General features: G+C 41.4%; 1 protein-coding gene across 2 annotated transcripts; it reads right to left on the bottom strand.

Moving 5' to 3' along the window:
• Positions 1–473: 473 nt before the first annotated feature.
• Positions 474–17,561, bottom strand: LOC118846648 (dimethylaniline monooxygenase [N-oxide-forming] 1-like). 2 transcript variants are annotated; one of them, XM_036755403.1, is made up of 8 exons: positions 17,412–17,561; positions 12,207–12,395; positions 11,624–11,786; positions 6,149–6,291; positions 5,504–5,703; positions 3,814–4,169; positions 2,076–2,148; positions 474–1,071 (listed from the first exon to the last, which is right to left on the bottom strand). In XM_036755403.1, exons 1-8 carry the CDS (start codon positions 17,541–17,543, stop codon positions 732–734), a joined length of 1,596 nt encoding a protein of 531 aa, XP_036611298.1. In that variant the 5' UTR covers positions 17,544–17,561; the 3' UTR covers positions 474–731. The 2 variants fall into 2 exon arrangements, with proteins under 2 accessions (XP_036611298.1, XP_036611299.1); XM_036755404.1 differs by lacking the exon at positions 12,207–12,395.
• Between the last annotated feature and the right edge of the window lie 317 nt (positions 17,562–17,878).

Below are 17,878 nucleotides of genomic sequence, written 5' to 3'. Positions count from 1 at the left end.
GTGTGTGTGTGTGTGTGTGTGTGTGTGTGTGTGTGTGTGTGTGCCATTTAGATATTCACTTAATCCACCTACTCTTCATGTTGGTCCTGAGTAGACATTACCTCCCCTTTCTCCTCTCTCTACCTCACTCCCAATTCCCCTCATTCTTGATATCCTCTCTTCTTCCCAACAATAAAGAGATTAAAAGAACACTTGAAAATGTTCATTGCTTCTTTTATTGTTCTTCAGTGAAACCCATAGCATATAACTTCTACAGACACCTAGTATTTCTAAAGCTGTGGCTGCCTATGGTACACAATTGAATTAACAAGTATTCACAAAGGAGAAGGAAGTGTAGACACTCAGATTGGTAATTCCTCTGAAACTACCAAAATTAGGAAAAACTATTTTATTCCACTGGCATTAGATGCAGATAATAAAGATGAAAAAAATGACCATAATCATAGGTCCCAATTATAGATTGTTTCCTCCCCATAGGTAGGTAGAATATAGAGGTCAGTACATAGCTGGAGAGGGACAAGGATGGGAAAAGTACCCCCTGAAGACTATTGGCATATAGGGCTTTCACAGAGTTTCTAGAGGGAATGTGGATTCCAGGTGAAAAGAGTAAGGTCTCAAGTTAGTTATCCTGAGAATGAGGCACATGAGGGAAAGCTCTGCTCTGATGGAGGATCTAGGAGATTACTCTGCTACCCTGTGCATTTGGTCTAAGGAACCACAGGCTTCAGCTATTAGAAAATAAGGAATATAGCCACAAGTAGAGCCAAAAAGCTGAAGACTTTGAGGAGGTAGGAAAAAGCATCTGGAGGCTCTTGTACAACTCGAGTTTTTGTTGGCTTGATTGTCCGGTCCCACTGGGTCAGAATGGCATTCCTGGCTCCATCCCACTTCCCTGGGCCAGTCAGACGATGCTGGTATGAAGTAAGTGGCCCGAAGAAAACCTTAAAAGCCAGTAGTGGGTCCACCAGGAACATTGATAACAAGTTGGGTTTTGCATTGATGAAGGACAAGAGCTCATCTACGTATGTGATGTAATTTGTTTCCAAAACCTGATTGAAGTGTATACCAAACCTTTGTGAAGGAGAAGAGAAGAAAAAAGAAAGGTTATCTTATTATGGGTAAAACTGAAATTCTCCTCCTAAAATTCAGAATCATATCCATGATTTCTCTTTTATTCTAACATGTAACTAATATGTCTTCTAGTCTCAAAATACTTCTGCTGTTCCTAACTATAAAGTGAACTCCTTTTAAAAACACTAGTGCCCTATGGCCAGATTGTTCAAATTGGTAAGCTGAATTCTGTCTAGGCTGCCCCATGTTTCATCCTAATTTTCTTTTCAATATCCTTCCTACTCCTGCTGTAATCTCTCAACAGAAACTCCAGAAATCATGCACTGGAGGAGACAGGCCACTCAGCTATGGAACAGCCACCCTGGGACTATGGTGGCCAGTTCGGTGAGAATGTACTGTATCTAGCTGGCCCCATACCAACCAATGATTTTAACTTTCTTGACATCCCTCCTACTGTCATGTATTCTGATTCCATGGGAATAAGTATGGCATAATGGATAAAGAACTGTCTTTAAATCCAGGATGGTATTGGTTAAAATTTCTGCCTCTGACCAGCTATATGGTCTAGGGGCAATCACATAACTTTTCACTTCTCTACACAACTCTCTAAACCATAAGTTTCAGATAAGGTGCTGACCTGCATTGGTTGAAGGAATTTCCTAACCTTGGAGTTGTTTATTTAATTAAGTCACAGGTAAAGTCTCTATCCCTATTCTTTGACCCAGTTGATAGTAATGATCTAGTGTCCTCATTGCCATGATATGCTGGATCCCCTCATTTCCTCTTTCAACTGCAACTCCTAACAGAGATTGCACTGGAACTCTCCCAGCATTCTTGATGTTTCCTTTTCCTCCTGCTTGAAATTCACTGCTTTTGCCATCTCTGGTTAGGATGCCAATCATTGGTCCTTTAGGGAAATGCTTTACTCTGAATCCTGAAAAGTTTTAAAAACTCTGGTTGCAAATTAAAATAGCATATGCAAGTAATTAAGGGACATAGCCTACCCAGTGGCTTTATTTGCTTTCCTTCGGTTAATGTCTTCTCTCATGGCCTCTGGTGGTGGTAGTTTATTCAAGCCTACAAGATAAAATTAAAGATTTCCTTTAGGGATCTCTTAAAACTCTGGACAAACCTTATGAAGTACCATGACTTATAATTGGTAAGGTTGGACACTGTTTTTCTTGCACTTGAGAGAGTGACAAAACCAATGGTTTAGATTCCTGGCCACTGGAACCTTCCACAAAGGCAAATTGTCATTAATAGGTCACAAAGCAATCCTTTTGAGTTAGGTTTACCGTGTCTTTGTTTGTATGATGTCAAAATAACCAGCGGAAAAGTAAAATTTAAGTCAATTGACCATTTGTTTGTCCTTTATCACCACACTTCAGAGTTAGGAAACACTTCATAAGCCAGTCAATCCAAACTGTACCTAAATAAAAATCTCTGCTGTATACTGGAATAATGGTCATCCTCTAATGAGACGGACCCCATTACTGTTTAGGGCAAGTCATTCCATTTGTGGATAGTCCTAATTGTTAGAATTTTTCCTGAAATCAAGCATAAACGTGTCTCCTTGCAACTTTTACTTGTTGTTTTTCTTCTGAGGCCAAGTCAGAGACATATATTCTTGTAAGTGCAAATATTGTTACCATGTGTATTCCACATCTCTTTTAGCTAAGCTACAGTTCCCCAGTATCTTTAAGACACTCTTATATGGCAGGGTTTCAAGCTCCTACACCATTGTCATCATCCTACTTGTGATGCTCTCCTGCTTATCAATGTTTTTAGTAAAATATGATGCCCATAAGTAAGGAGAACACTTTAGATATGGTCTGACTATGGCAGAGAACAGCTAGGCAATCACTATTCTTGTTCTGGAAGTCTTGCTTCCTTGATGCAAGCTGGAATCACAGGAACTTTTTCTTTGGCTGCCTTACCACACTGTTGACTCATATTAAGTTTGTAGCATGAAATCTGCCAAATCCTTATCTTTCTACCTAAATTGCTTCAAGTTATATTTTCTCCATCTTGCACTTGTGAAGTTGATTTTGCAACCCAGTTGTAGGACTTTAAATGTCACTTGATTAAATGTTTACTTGTTAGATTTGTCCCAACGTTCTTGCCTGTCAAGATGTTTTTGGTTTGGTTCACAATCCAGTGTTCTGTCAGTGCCTTCTCACTTTTGTCTCATTGGCATATTTGAGTATGCTATAAACGCCTTCATCCAGGTCATTGAGAAACATTATAACAAGTATCAAGGAGAGAGAGTTCTCTGACGGTACTCCCTTAGCAAGCTCTTCCACTCTGACATCAACATCTTAACCAATGGTTAGAAACATACCTAAATCTCATATCACCATACCAAGCAACCAGTTTGACTGAAATAGTTTCACTAAGATAAACATTTTAGTGTCTTAATTAGGCCCATTAATTTCACAAAAATAGCTGATGGGCTGGGTTGTAAGTACAGATAGACCCAGCCTGTATTTTGTACTCTCTACTTTTTTGGTATTCAGAGAAACAATGCAAGTCATTGCACTCAGTTAATACCAATATAAATCCAGCTTTTGGAGTTTCTGTCTGTCTTAAGCAGGAACTAGTGAGTTATTAAGATTTCTAGCCTCTAAAATTAATCAACCATCATTTTAACTTAGACAAAGTTTGAGAACCACCCTGCCCTCCAACCATATCCTCTTTTTGCCCTCTTGCTCCTTTGACCCTTCACATTTTCCATCTACATACCCTTTAGGACTCGTGTGACCCATCGGGCTTGTACTTCTGATGTAGAACTCAAGGATCCTGTGGGCTTGATGAGGCCAATGACAGCCAGTGTTGGTTTTTCCAGATGTGCAGGGAATACGTACTTATACAAAGAAGCCTGATTGTTTTCAACTTTCACTATAGATTCATCAAGGAAAGGAAAAGAAAAAGTATATCCTGTGGCCAAGACAATTATATCAATAGGCTCTTCTTCTGGAGTATTCTTAAACACCACAGAATTTTCCTTCACTTTCTCCACCCTAGATTTAATCAACACCTTCCCAGTAAGTATGCGTCCTGGGAGCTCACCATTCAGTACTGGTTCTCTTAGGAAAGTCCTAAATAAAAACAGAGGAGGAAGAGGTTCACCAATGCCTCATTTGTCCTCTGACCTCCCTTTGATCCTGCCTTTGATTCTGGAATTCTCCCCTTTCAATGAATATGAGGTGTCAAGCTTTACTGAAGGAAATTGTGTAGGGAACGGTTTAAAAATTTCTGATAATGACTTTTCTTTATGGGCTACTGTGTGACCAATGTTCAAACAAAGTGAGGATGCCCAGGAGATGGACCTTCAGGTTTCTCCCTGCCCTTCAGCAGTCCTTTGTTTTTTTTCCAAATTTCAGTGATTCCTGATTAGTTCTATCCATCTTCTGACACCATATGTTCTGAGAATAACTGGAGATATTCCCATAGCACTCTTCTGAGGTTGCTCATGGATCTCTCATATGTATATATGTGTAAATATATATGTATACATCTATATGTGTATATATATATAGATAGATAGATAGATAAGTGTGTCTATATATATAAAAATCTCTCATCTATGTATATATACATATATACACATATATTCACATTCGTATATTATATATATAATTATATTTGAACGTATGTGTGTATATACATATAACTTCTTATATATATATACCTCTACATATGTACAAATACATATATCTTTCTATGTTTATTTATGTGAATGTTTTCTCCACTGATATAATATAAGACCCTTGAGTGGTGGGACTTCTTCATTTTTGTCTTCATATCCTCAGAAACTTTATATCACCAATGCCTGGCATATAGTAGGTATTTAATAAATGCCAGTTAATATGTGCCTCTCCCCCCATTCTTTTGCCAACTACACCCACTCCCTTCTCCTTCATCTTGCCACTCAAGCAGATGAGCCCTAGTAGATGAAAGTTTTCTCTCCTTGAACTACTCATGGAATTTTGCTTAGCCACTCCTACCTATTTATCTTTTTTTGGCCCTTATAGGTAGTTATATATATGCCCTCTAGAAGACCAAGTATCTTGCAAGGCTAATGTCACAGCTCTCTTTCTTTTCAAAATACCTCTTACATATTAGGTCCTCATTATATATTTGCTGAATTGAGTTGAGATTGTCTTGTTGAGGGTGTATTTTGGGGTCATTAAGGGGCCTGAAAATAGAAACTACAGGATGCAATTTCTCCTTACTAATGGAACAAAAGCTCACACATCTGTCCCTTGCTCAAATTGAATCTTGGATGTGGTTCCATACTCTGTCTTTCCAAATATTTAAAAAAAATAAACCCATATCTTGCAGGAGAAACAACAGTCCAGCTTTGCAAAAGTTATTGAGAAATTTGGAGTCCCTGCTCTCTGAGAGCACAAAATAGAAGCCGATAAATTACCTGTTTTCTGGAACCAAACCATAGTTTGCATGATCAAACCAGCTATCTGCTAGTTTGCCAAGTAACCAGTTTACAACTGAAGTTGGGAGGCAATCTCTTAATGCATTTTTAAATCGAGAAGAGAACAACATGTCCCAAGGATACCCATGGTCAAGAAATCGATTCATTACCCACGCACCTCCAGTGGTGCTGAGCAAGACCTAGAAGCAAATAGACAAATCGTTTAGCATTTATTTCATAAGGTTGCTATGGAGAGCACAAGAGTTAATATTTGTAAAGTTCTTTGCAAAACTTAAAGCACTATTTAAATACCAGATATTATTATTATTATTCAAAGCAATTTGTAAACCTTGTCCTGACAAAGACCTTTTCTTTATTCTTTCTTTGTTTCTTCATTTTTTCCTTCTTTCCTTCCTTCCTTCCATCTCTTCCTCTGTTCCTTCCCTCTGTCTCTCCCTCCCTCTTTCCTCCCTTTTTTCCTTCCATGCTTCCTTCCTTCCTTCCTTTCGCGAGAAATAATACATTCAGAATTTAGTCTGAAATTGATCATCAATGAAGGGGAGCTACATTTTGAAAAGGACATTCAGCATATCAGCACATTCTATACATCATTTTAATAACAGTTACTAAGTGTCAGGTCCATACCTTTTTAGCCACATGACTGGCCTCCACAGCAATATCTGTGCCAGAGTTCCCCAAGCCAATCACAAGGATTCTCTTATCCTTGAATAGATCTGAATGCTTGTACTCCCTGCTATGAAAGTACTGACCTTTAAAGGTGTTGATACCTACAAAGGAAAACAAAAGAGAGAAATGAGGGACTTGACAAGCTCTTTGAATAAAACCTATCATTCAGGCAATAACATCAGTTTGGGGTGATATTATGCCTCACTTAAAAGATACTAGTATTTGAAGGGCCACCATGCAGAAGAGGGATTAGATTTGTTCTATTTGGTCTGGGTGAGGATGAGGACTACTGACTACTGACAACTAGAAGTTGTAAAGAAGACACTATCTTGTAAAACTTCCTAACAATTAGAGCTATCCCAAAGGAGAATCAGCTACCTCTGGAGATGGTGGAGATTCTTGTTCGAGAATGCATTGGACTAGATGGCCATTGGAATCTCTCCTAATTCTGAAATTCTATGATACTATAAAATAATTAGCAACAAGAGCCCACTAGTTCATTAAGGCCTTATAGTGTGGTGATAAAATATGGTGCTTGCAGTCAGACTTAGGTTTGAATCGTGGCTCAGATACTGTTTGTATGACCCTGGTCAAGCCACTTTAATATTTTTGTGTCTCAGTCTCCTCATCTGTGAAGTGGTGATAATAAAATTTGCACCACTCTCTCCATCACAGAGTTTTAGTATAAAGAAGTCCCTTCTGGCCTTAAAGAACTTGTAGGATTAAGAGCCAGAAGGGGCCTTAGTCCGTCTTGTCCATATCCATCATCTACTCCATTTTTCGTTTGAGGAAACCATATCCCAAAAGTCTTGTCCAAGGTCATAAAGGCAATAAATAAGTAGTGGAGCAATGAAAACCAGATCTTTTCTCCCCAAATCCATTGTTCTTTCTCATTCATGATTAATAAATCATTGTTTGTTGTTGTTCAGTCATTTCAGTCATGTCCAACTTTTTGTGATCTCATTTGATTTTCTTGGCAAACATCTTGGAGTGGTTAGCCACTTCCTTCTTCACCTAATTTTAGAAGAGAGGAAAGGAAGGCAAAAAAGGACTTGCTCAGAGTCGTACAGCTAGTAAATATCTGAAGGTAGATTTGAACTCAGATCTTCCTTATGCCAATCCCTGCATTGTAACCACTGAGCTACCTAGCTGCCCCTTCAGTCCCCCTCTTTTGCATTATTTCTTATTCTCTCCTTTCTTAACCCAGAGCTGGGGACTGCATTTGACTTCATGTCAAGGTAAGGTAACTGATTCAGAGAGAGATAATTGAATTATATCCTGTTTGCAGGAATGCTGTGTGTCTCTGTGTTTAAACTTAACTGTGTTACAGACTCATGCAAGGACATTGATGAAGTCTGTTGTTGGTCGCATTAAACAAAGACCAGAGATTTTCCTGTTGGTAGGAAGGTACAATAAAGGCAGGAATTTATAATAAAGGAACTAAGATAGAAGGCTTAGCCCTACTTTTGTTCTTGACCCTGTGTTTATTTTCAGGGCAACCAGGAGCTTTTAGGGAAGGGGGACTCACGGAAACTCATTACTCCATTCTCACACAGATCCTCTGTGGAATGCCTAGCCCCCTGGACCCAGATTGTGACAATAATTGTTACACTTGAACAGATGTCAGCTGTTACTATTCATAGCTGGCAAGAAAATGGAACATAAACAGAAAATTTATTGGTATGATATTTACTCATGGAGACATTGATTCTAGTCAGGGATGATTTGGAGACTGCCTGAAACTCAGTCTAAATCTACTGGCTTTCTGTATCAGGCCCTTCATCCTGTATTACCTTTAGGTTAATAGATTATTATTTAGTTTCAGTTGGCTCAGTGATATGGGCTGGTTATCTTGACTTCTGGATGAAATCAGCTGGTAATATAAATAGCTTAGCTTGGTTATTTACTACCAAAAGTCAGTGGATCATGAAGCACCAAACCAAAAAGGAATAGTTGCTGGAAAATAATTTTTGGAGCTGTTGTTACACAATCAGATATATTTCTGCTATGTTGGAAACCAACCCTTCTCAGATAATGTGGTCAGCCAGCCATATGTTGAGAGAAGATTGGGAGGGAGCTTGTCAGCTATTTCTGTGGTGGCTAGGAATGGGAAAGCAAATGAATGCCCATCAATTGGGAAATGGCTAAACAAGCTGTGGTATATGATTGTAATGGAATATTATTGTGGTATATGAAATGACAAGCATCATGGTTTCAGGAAAACCTGGAAGGACTTCCATGAACTGATGCAAAATGAAGTGAACAGAACCAGGAGAATACTGTCTACAGTAACAGCAATACCATTTAATAAAGAATTGTGAATGACTTAGTTATTCTCAGCAATACAATGATTTAAGAAAATCCCAAAGTAGTAATGATGAAGCACACTATCTGCCTCTAGACAAAGAAGTGAAATCTTTTGAATACAGATTGAAGCATGCTAGTGTTCACTTTCTTTCATTCTTTTTCTTTTATTCAAGTCTACTTGTATGAAATGACTAATATGGAAATGTTTTGCGTGATTGCATATGTATAATCCATATCTGCTTGCTTGCCATCGCGGGGAGGAACAGGTGGGAGGATTGAATTGGGAATTTAAAATTTTTTAAAAAGCCAAATGTTAAAGAGAAAGAGTTTGTGTAACATGCCTTGTGGTTTTATCAAGGTCCTATTGTTATTTGGCAAACTCACAGTCATAAAGGATTTGAAATAAAGCCCATGTATCAAGGCTTTAGAATGTAGGATTAGATCCTAGAATGTAGAAGTGCATGGTTCCTTGATTGATAATTAGTCCAAAGTCATTTTACAGATGGGTCAACCAAGGCCCATACAGATGAAGTGACTTTATCCAGAGTCATATAGGTATTACCTAGAAGTTCTTAGATTCAAACCCAAGTCCTCTTACTTCAAATTCAGTGCTCTTTCCCATATGATGCTTCTACTTTGATCAAGTCCAAATTCCAGTTTACCAAAGCAACCAAAATATGACTCTGGGTTTCTTTTCCCTCTATATTTAGGATGACGATATCTGCCCTGCATAACTTGCATTTGGATAACATGAATTAATGAATGAGAAGATACCTAGAAAGAATGGAATGATAAAGATATAAAATCAAATATTCATATAATGCTTTTAGGTCTGCAAAGTGATTTGATAAAGGTGATTCTTAAAAACATACATATGCACATTATACCATTAAAACACAAATGCCCAGGCAGGTGCTTATGCCTGCAAACCTGTCCTTTTTGTGAATTGACTAATTTTTCTAAGAATCAATAATGAAACAAATGCATATTATATTCCAGACACTGTGCCATAAAAATATATATTCATAGAAATATTTGTAACATTTTCCTGAATTAGGGAACTATTCATATCAATATTTTTGTGATATTAAAAAGAAAAAAAATAGAGGTGCCCAAAATAGGAGGGATGACTGAAGCAAGAGGGATATTTGAATGTAATAGAATACTATTGCATCACAAAATGAGTATAAGGAATTAGGAGATGTTAAGAAGACTTCATATATCCAATGCTCCCTGGTTCATAGTAGGTGCCTAGAAAATGCTTTTTGAATGAATGAACTTACTCAGAGCAAAGAAAGCAGACATAAGGGGTGAATATACTGAATGACCACAATAATACAAAGGAAAATGGCATTGAAAGACATCAGAAATCAAATGAATGTAATGACCAATCTTGATCCCAGAAGACTGATGGTGAAATGTATTTCCTGCCTGGACATGGTCTGTTTGATGTAGCTGTTTCTCTTTTTAACATTTCTCTGACTTTTCTACCATACCCTAGGAAACTCTGAGACTTCTTTGACATCTCCATCATCCCACATATCGGGTACCTTCTTCACCCTTTACCTTCCCCCTTTTCAACTTCTTTTTGTGTGTCCCCATTAGAGTGTAAGCTCCCTGAAGGCAGGAACTGACTTTTTCAATACAAACTGTGGTATATGATTCTAATGTGTTACTGGCACTTAGTACAGTGTCTGCCACATGGTTGGAATTTAGTAAATACGTATTGATGGATCGACAAAGGAAGATTTGTGGGGGAGGGGGTGGGAAAGGGGATTTTCAGCAAGTAATAGTGATCAATCAATCAGTACAAAAATTAATCACCTATTATATGCCAGGCAGAATAAAGGTTTTGAGGATAAAGATAAAAATGAAACAGTCCCTCCTTTCAAGGATCTTATGTTCTTTCAGGGCAGATGACATGTATGTATATAAGGATATATAAGATTTCTAAAAATAAATACAAAGGAATTTGGGGCTAGATGACACTAGTATCTGGAAGAAATCAGGAAAAGGCTCCTATACAACACTGAACTTGAGTCAAACTTTGTAGGAAAGTGGAGATATTAAGGGGCAGCACTGAAAGTAGAGTTTTTTTATGCATAGGGTACAGTCTGTGCAAAGATGCAGAGATGAGAGCTGGAGTGTCTTGAATGGATGCATAAAACGTTTGTGAATACTTTCTATGTGAAAAGCAAGCAGTGAGGATACAAATATGAATGTAAGATGGTCCTTCCTCTCAAGCAGCTTATGTTCTGATGGGTGAGAGAAAATAGATATGGAAGGTTTCATCCACATGTCAGTGAAATCAGCCTTATGTGAGACAGTGTAGAAAAACCAATTTGGCTGGACCATAGAACGTGTGAAAGGGAGTGATGGAGAATAGGGGTGGTAAAGCTGATTGGAATCATGCAGTGAAGGGCTTTAAATGACAAGAGATTGTACCACAGTGGGAATAGGAAGCCACTGGAATTTATTGAATAGAGAACTCATATGGCCAGACCCATGCTTTGGGAATATCACTATGGCAGTGATGTGGAGGATGGAGATGCATCAGGAGGCTACTGTAGGAGGCTGGGGAAAGGTGATAAGGATCTGAAATAGGGTGATGGCTGGATGAGTGGAGAAGAGGGCACAGATGCAAGAGATGTTGAGGAGGAATGAAATGATCTGGCAGCTTCTTGGATATGTAGAGTGATGGAGAGTGAGATATTGAGGATGAGATAGATTGTGAACTTGGGTGACTGAAAGAAGTATGGAAGGAAAGATGGGTGATACAATGAGTTCTATTTTGGATATTTTGAATTAGAAATGCCTAGAGTAATCTATTTTGAAATGTGCGATAGACAGTTTGTGATGTGGGACTGGAACTCAGGAGAAAGAAATACTAACAAAAGATATATACATCTATAAGTCATCTGAATAGAGATGCTAATAAAGCCCCCTACACTTTATGAGATCACCAAGAGACAGAGAATAAGAAGAAAAGAGGGCCCAAGACACGGCATTTGGGGTACATTCACGTGGTATACCACAGTGATTTTTTTTCAAAAAATCCAAAAGTAGACACTTCAATAAGAAGATAATGTAAAAAATAATAAAGAGACTTCAAAGACAATACTATACCTGGTAAAGTATCTAGTGGCAAAAATGGGTCAGTGAGATAACCAGTGCAGACCATGACAGCATCAAATATGGCTGACTCTTTCTTCCCTTCATGTTCAGTGGCTACCTCCCACTGGCCAGAGACAGAGAAATCTGGACATTTTTTCACATTGCGGACAACGGTCTAGAAAAAAGAATCCAGAGTATGCAAATATCCTTCCTCCCCATGCTCTTCAGGCTGTCATGATTTCCAGGCAACAAAAATAGAGACCCAGGAATAGTGGATACAGGACTATGTTAGATACCATTACTGTATCTGGATTACACCCTGATACCGTTACTCTATATGGACTAGAACCTATGGTCATTCAGATAAAGGCCATACATAAACAGGTTTCTACATGTGGGTTATATGGCATGAATACATATTTCCCTCCACAGGTTAATTGAAAAGCCCCCAGGGGATGAAAGAATCCTGCCAAGTAGCACTGATCTTTGCCAGTTTCTCAATCTCAAGCACAGAACTTGAGTCTCAGATAGAAAGCAACAAAAGAAGATGTGTATTAAGTATATTTCTACCAACCAACAATTCCTAATGACATACCTTGAAACAGATACATTTCAGAAGGTTGAACTTGTTTGCATACATCTTGAGATATTCCAAAAATTGGGAGTGTGGCACAAAGTTTGGAAAATCCTCTGGGAAAGGAAAATCTGAGAAACAGGACATCTCTTTGCTGCTGTTCGTAACAACAGATTTATAAAGGCTAGCCCTGCCCTCTTCAACATATTCCTATAAAAACATCACAAAGAGGAAATTTTTATTATCCTTCAGTAATTAAAACTCTCAATAAGTCAATATTCAAAAAGAGAACTACCACCTTCAGTGGAATTTACCTACCTGTAACTATGAGAGAGAAAGCATGGGGAAGGGCCCCAGAGTCAGGAAGGTATTAGCTTAAGTCCCACATCTGACATATACTTGTCTGTGTGATCTTGGGCAAGTAAATCAACTTCTCAGTGCCTTAAGCAACTTTCTCTAAATCACAGAATTGATCTGAGGCAGAGGGGCTTCCCCGTTGGGTGTTCCCTATATTAATGAAATCACAGACCCAGTGTGAGAGGACGAAATGTAGATAAATCCTGGGTAAATCACTTGATCTCCATCCGCTTCCACTCGGTAAAATGGGGATAATAATAGCATCTACCTCCACAGGATTGTTGTGAGGATCAAATGAGATTAAGACATGTAAAGAGCTTTATAAACCTTAGAGCACTACATAAATGCTAGCTATGTTTATTCTGTCCTAGTGATGAGGGCACAGTCTCTGGGAACCCCTTGAACCCTTGAACTCTCCTTGAATCTTGCCACTCGACCTGGCCTTGGCCTGAGGCTATAACCATTAAGCCCAAATGCCTACCTTGCCCAGTCCTCTACTGTCCAGCTGTTTCCCACCCTTAATCCTGTTTCCCATCCTTAATCCTAATCAAAATATCTATACCCTAGCTCTGTTACCCTAGTCCTTTACGGTCTGTCATTTCCATATAGCCTTCAGCTATTTCCCCCACCCTGGAGTCTGACCTCATCCTTAAGTCCCTCCCTAGACCCCTCTTCTGGTCACCCCAGACCACCCCTCAATCCCTCCCACAACCTTTGTGTATATAATCTCCATCTTGCCTCCATGAAGGTGGTCAGAACCAATCTAGCTCAGATGGGTCTGGCCCTTTTTCCTTACAGGCGTCGCAAGGGGTGGGATCTCTCAGGGCAGGCTTATTTGGCTAACTCTTAATAAACTTTATCTTTCCCCTTGGCTGAGAAAGCTTGAGTTGAATTCTTTCGGCAGGACCCGGCGTATCGGTACTTTGGGGTGTCGAGCACCTCTCACCCCAAACCCTCATCATTTATGGTTCCCTGACCGGGAAGCACTGCTAATCTCAAGTTCTTCTCCAGCCAAGACTGAAGGTATGTGAGCCTCCCCCTCTCCCAATCCCCCTCCTCGCTCTCCAAACATTTTGGATGTGCTTCTTGGGCCTGACCTCAGCAGGTCCCAGTGGGTTGGACAGCTTGGTCCAGTGGTCGCTATCAGGTGGTTCTCGGTGGGTCGGACAGCTTGGTCCAGTGGTCTCAGTGAGTTGGACAGTCACGCTGTCCTGGTCAACCTGACGCTATCAGGTAGTTCTCGGTGGGTCGGACAGCTTGGTCCAGTGGTCTCAGTGAGTCGGACAGTCACGCTGTCCTGGTCAACCTGACGCTATCAGGTGGTTCTCGGTCCAGTCGGACAGCTCGGTCCAGTGGTCTCAGTGGGTTGGACAGCCACGCTGTCCTGGTCAACTCAACCTGACGCTATCAGGTGGTTCTCGGTCCAGTGGTCGTGTCGAAGGACATGGATGGATGCCCCATCCAGAAGCATGTGCCAGATCCTTTCAATTGTTTTGGCGCTGGGAATTTGGGAAAGTTTCAGGTACCTTTTGTATATTTTGTTTTCTTGTTTTATTTTGTTTGTCTCCCGACAATTACTCCTAACTTCTCCTTTACTAAGGAGGAAGGAATTTCCAGCCGAAGGGACCCCATGCCCTGCCTCTACTGCAGGCCCTGCAACATCTATCACCATGGGCCCTACCCCCAAAGCAATCCCTACTCAGGTTCCAGCCTCGGGCCCTGCCCCCACGGCAATATCTCCTCCCCTAGCCCCTCTCTCTGAGGTAGCACCCACTTGGGTCTCTGGGGTATCTTCCCCTCTGACCTCTACCCCTCCTCAGGTACTAGCTGATCTCCCTTGCCAGGCAGATGCCCTGGCCTTGCAGTCTAATCTACCTCAGCCCCAAGCTCCAGGTCCCACAGCGCCTTCAAGGCCTTTTCCCCTGAGGGAAATGCCTGCCTCCCCTGCTGGGACAAGGAGAGTGCATGTTCCATTCTCCATTTCAGATCTCATCCAAATTAAAGAAAAACTGGGGAGATACTCAGAAGATCCCACTAAGTTTACTGAGGGTTTTAGGGATCTGTCCCTGCAATTTGAACCTTCTTGGTGTGATTTGCATATCCTTTTCTCTACCTGTTGTACCACTGAGGAGAAGAGGAGAATATGGGAACACGCTCAAAAATTTGGGGACAGTTTGGCTAGCAATAACCCCATAAAATATCCCTCAGGAACAGCTGCTGTTCCAACTAGTGACCCAGGATGGAATTATCAAAGGGGTGAGGATAGAGAAAAGAGAGACCATATGGTAATTTGCCTGTTAGAAGGCCTAAGAACTGCATTTCCAAAGCAAATAAATTTTCAAAAAATTAGGGAGATTACTCAGGGAGAAAAAGAAAACCTTGTCCTTTTCCAAGCCCGGCTAGTAGAAGCTATTAAGAAGTATACAAATTTGGATCCTGATTCTATTGAAGGGGCGGCAATACTTAACATGTATTTCATTAATCAGTCTTACCCAGATATTAGGAGGAAACTGCAGAAATTGGCAATGGGACCCCAAACACCTCAGGCCCAATTACTGGAGACAGCATTCGGAGTGTTCAATAATAGAGACTTAGTCCAGGCAGAGGAAAAAGCCAGAGACAGAGAATATGCCCAATTCTTGGCGGCTGCCATGGCCAGGAGATTGCCGGAGGGTGCTTCTGGCAACTTTGGCAAAGGGGAAACCTGCTTTCGATGTCACAAGGAGGGTCACTGGTCTAAGGAGTACCCCTCTAGGGCGCCCCCCTGGAAGAAGCCTCTAGGATCCATGCCTCCAGGACCATGCCCAGCATGTCCCGGAGGTTGGAAAAGTGGTAGAGCCTCCTCCCAGTATCCTGTCCTCCAGTCTTCTCAAGACTCGGAAGGAGGGGAAAGCCTGGGGCTTGGCTGTGCTCCCACTTTCTCCACCTCTCTCGCGGAGCCCTGGGCAAAATCGAGGCAGAAGGTAAGGTTACCCACTTTATCACAGCTATGTTCTCTTGCTTTAACTAGTGGCTTTGGCCCCACATGCCCCTTGACCCATCAGGTCATGGGCATCAAGGATCTGTTGTCTGAACACTCCTTCTCTGGCCCTGCCCCCTTTTGGGGAAGGGACCTGATGGTGAAATTGGGAAGTCAATTTTCTCTAGTTAAACCTCATAACTCCCTTTTCCCTCTGTTTCCCAGACCTCCCCATGTTCCCCCAAAGGCATGGGAGAGGGTTGAGTCAATTGTTTGGGATCAGGAAATTCCTGGGCAAGCTACTTCTGCCACCCCAGCCATAGTTCCCCTCCATTGCCTTCATTATCCAATTAAGCCCAAGGCTTGGGAGGGACTGCAACCATTAATTGGCACTCAAGTCCCTGACTCACTCCCTCTAGAGTAGGGCCCCTACCCAGCACAAGCTTTTGGGACTTTGAAAACTAAACTGACCACCACTCCAGCATTAGCTTTACCTAATCTAGAAAAACCTTTCACTCACTCTGCTGAAGGAAGGAGAGGACAGGCTTTGGGAATTCTAATCCAGTCCTTAGGATCTAACCCCTGTTTTCCAAAACAATTAGATTCTCTGGCTGCTACAGCCATTCCAATTGAGGAAGCTTCTAAGCCTCTAGCAGACCAGCCCCTAGAAGCTCTGCCTTGCCAGAGCACCCTGGAAGCAGAGGGCCACCAGTGCCTGGCTAAGTATAGGCTCACCAAACATCAAACCTTGCTCTTAGATATCCCCGACCTAATTTGGATGTGCTACACACTCCTGAACCTGGAAGCAGTGTGGTACACAGAACAAGTGATTAGGGGAGCTAGGTATGAAATAGTCATCTTTAATTCCCACCAGAGATATTGTCCTTTCTCTGTACTCCTGTACTGTCTGTTTTGTTGTTTGCTTAACCTCCTTGCCAGGTTTGTCTCCTCCAGTCTCCAAGCCATCAACTTCCAGATGAGTGTGCACCCCTTGAACTGGACCCATCAAGCCAGCTCTACACCCCTTGCCAGCAGGAAGCAGTTTTAGAAGCCTTCGTCCCTGACTCCAAAAGAATGTGGGTCCCATTTGTTTGAGGGGGGAATGATGAGGGCACAGTCTCTGGGAACCCCTTGAACCCTTGAACTCTCCTTGAATCTTGCCACTCGACCTGGCCTTGGCCTGAGGCTATAACCATTAAGCCCAAATGCCTACCTTGCCCAGTCCTCTATTGTCCAGCTGTTTCCCACCCTTAATCCTGTTTCCCATCCTTAATCCTAATCAAAATATCTATACCCTAGCTCTGTTACCCTAGTCCTTTATGGTCTGTCATTTCCATATAGCCTTCAGCTATTTCCCCCACCCTGGAGTCTGACCTCATCCTTAAGTCCCTCCCTAGACCCCTCTTCTGGTCACCCCAGACCACCCCTCAATCCCTCCCACAACCTTTGTGTATATAATCTCCATCTTGCCTCCATGAAGGTGGTCAGAACCAATCTAGCTCAGATGGGTCTGGCCCTTTTTCCTTACAGGCGTCGCAAGGGGTGGGATCTCTCAGGGCAGGCTTATTTGGCTAACTCTTAATAAACTTTATCTTTCCCCTTGGCTGAGAAAGCTTGAGTTGAATTCTTTCGGCAGGACCCGGCGTATCGGTACTTTGGGGTGTCGAGCACCTCTCACCCCAAACCCTCATCACTAGCACCAATAGAAATCTCGAACTGGGTTGATCTCAAATGTTATAGAACAATTCCCCAGACAGACAGGGATAGATGTGTGAGATTATCTGAGTGAACCCTCTCATGTTATAGATTGGGAAACTGAGGACCAGAGAGGTAAAGTGACCAAGGTCACCTTGCCAGGTAGTTGCTGGTCAGCATACTCAATAGAGAAGAGTTAAGGAAATATCACTTACTGTGAATTGCCATAGGCCTCCGATGTCAGCACTCCTTTCAAAGCAGGTGGGCTCCAGCCCCTCTTCCAAGCAGCATTTGATGGAGGTGAGGCCACTCACACCAGCTCCAATAATTGCAACTCGCTTGACCATGGTCTCTTGTGTCAGGGAAGAATCAAGAAGAGTTTTCTTCAGTCGTTCCTTCTGCAGGGACTTCTCCTAGAATCAATCCTTTTTATAAATAGAAATGCCCCACCCCATCCTTGGCCTTTCCAGCAAAGAAGAAAAAAGTCTTATGGAGATTAAAAGATTTAACCTATTTGCATCATCTACAACTGCTCTCTTTGTATGGGTCTGAGAAAACCATGCCATAGACGCTGGCTTAATCCTATGCTTTTCCCTTTTATGTTTCTTCTCTGGAGGAGTGCCAATGTTAGTGTAATGCAATAGTAATTAAGGTGGGACTTTTTGCTGTTCTTCTCTTGAGT

The sequence above is a fragment of the Trichosurus vulpecula genome, chromosome 4, assembly GCF_011100635.1.
Source record: "Trichosurus vulpecula isolate mTriVul1 chromosome 4, mTriVul1.pri, whole genome shotgun sequence".
NCBI classification, from domain to species: domain Eukaryota; kingdom Metazoa; phylum Chordata; class Mammalia; order Diprotodontia; family Phalangeridae; genus Trichosurus; species Trichosurus vulpecula.
This window is presented reverse-complemented; position numbering and strand designations above follow the sequence as displayed.

Excerpts from the sequence above, each read along its gene's own strand:
- LOC118846648 (XM_036755403.1), bottom strand. The coding sequence starts at position 17,543 with ATGGTCAAGCGAGTTGCAATTATTGGAGCTGGTGTGAGTGGCCTCACC. Across the intron at positions 6,292-11,623 it reads GCCACTAGATACTTTACCAG|GTATCAACACCTTTAAAGGT; the intron begins GTATAGTATTGT and ends TTTCCTTTGTAG. Across the intron at positions 5,704-6,148 it reads CCAGTCATGTGGCTAAAAAG|GTCTTGCTCAGCACCACTGG; the intron begins GTATGGACCTGA and ends ATTTGCTTCTAG.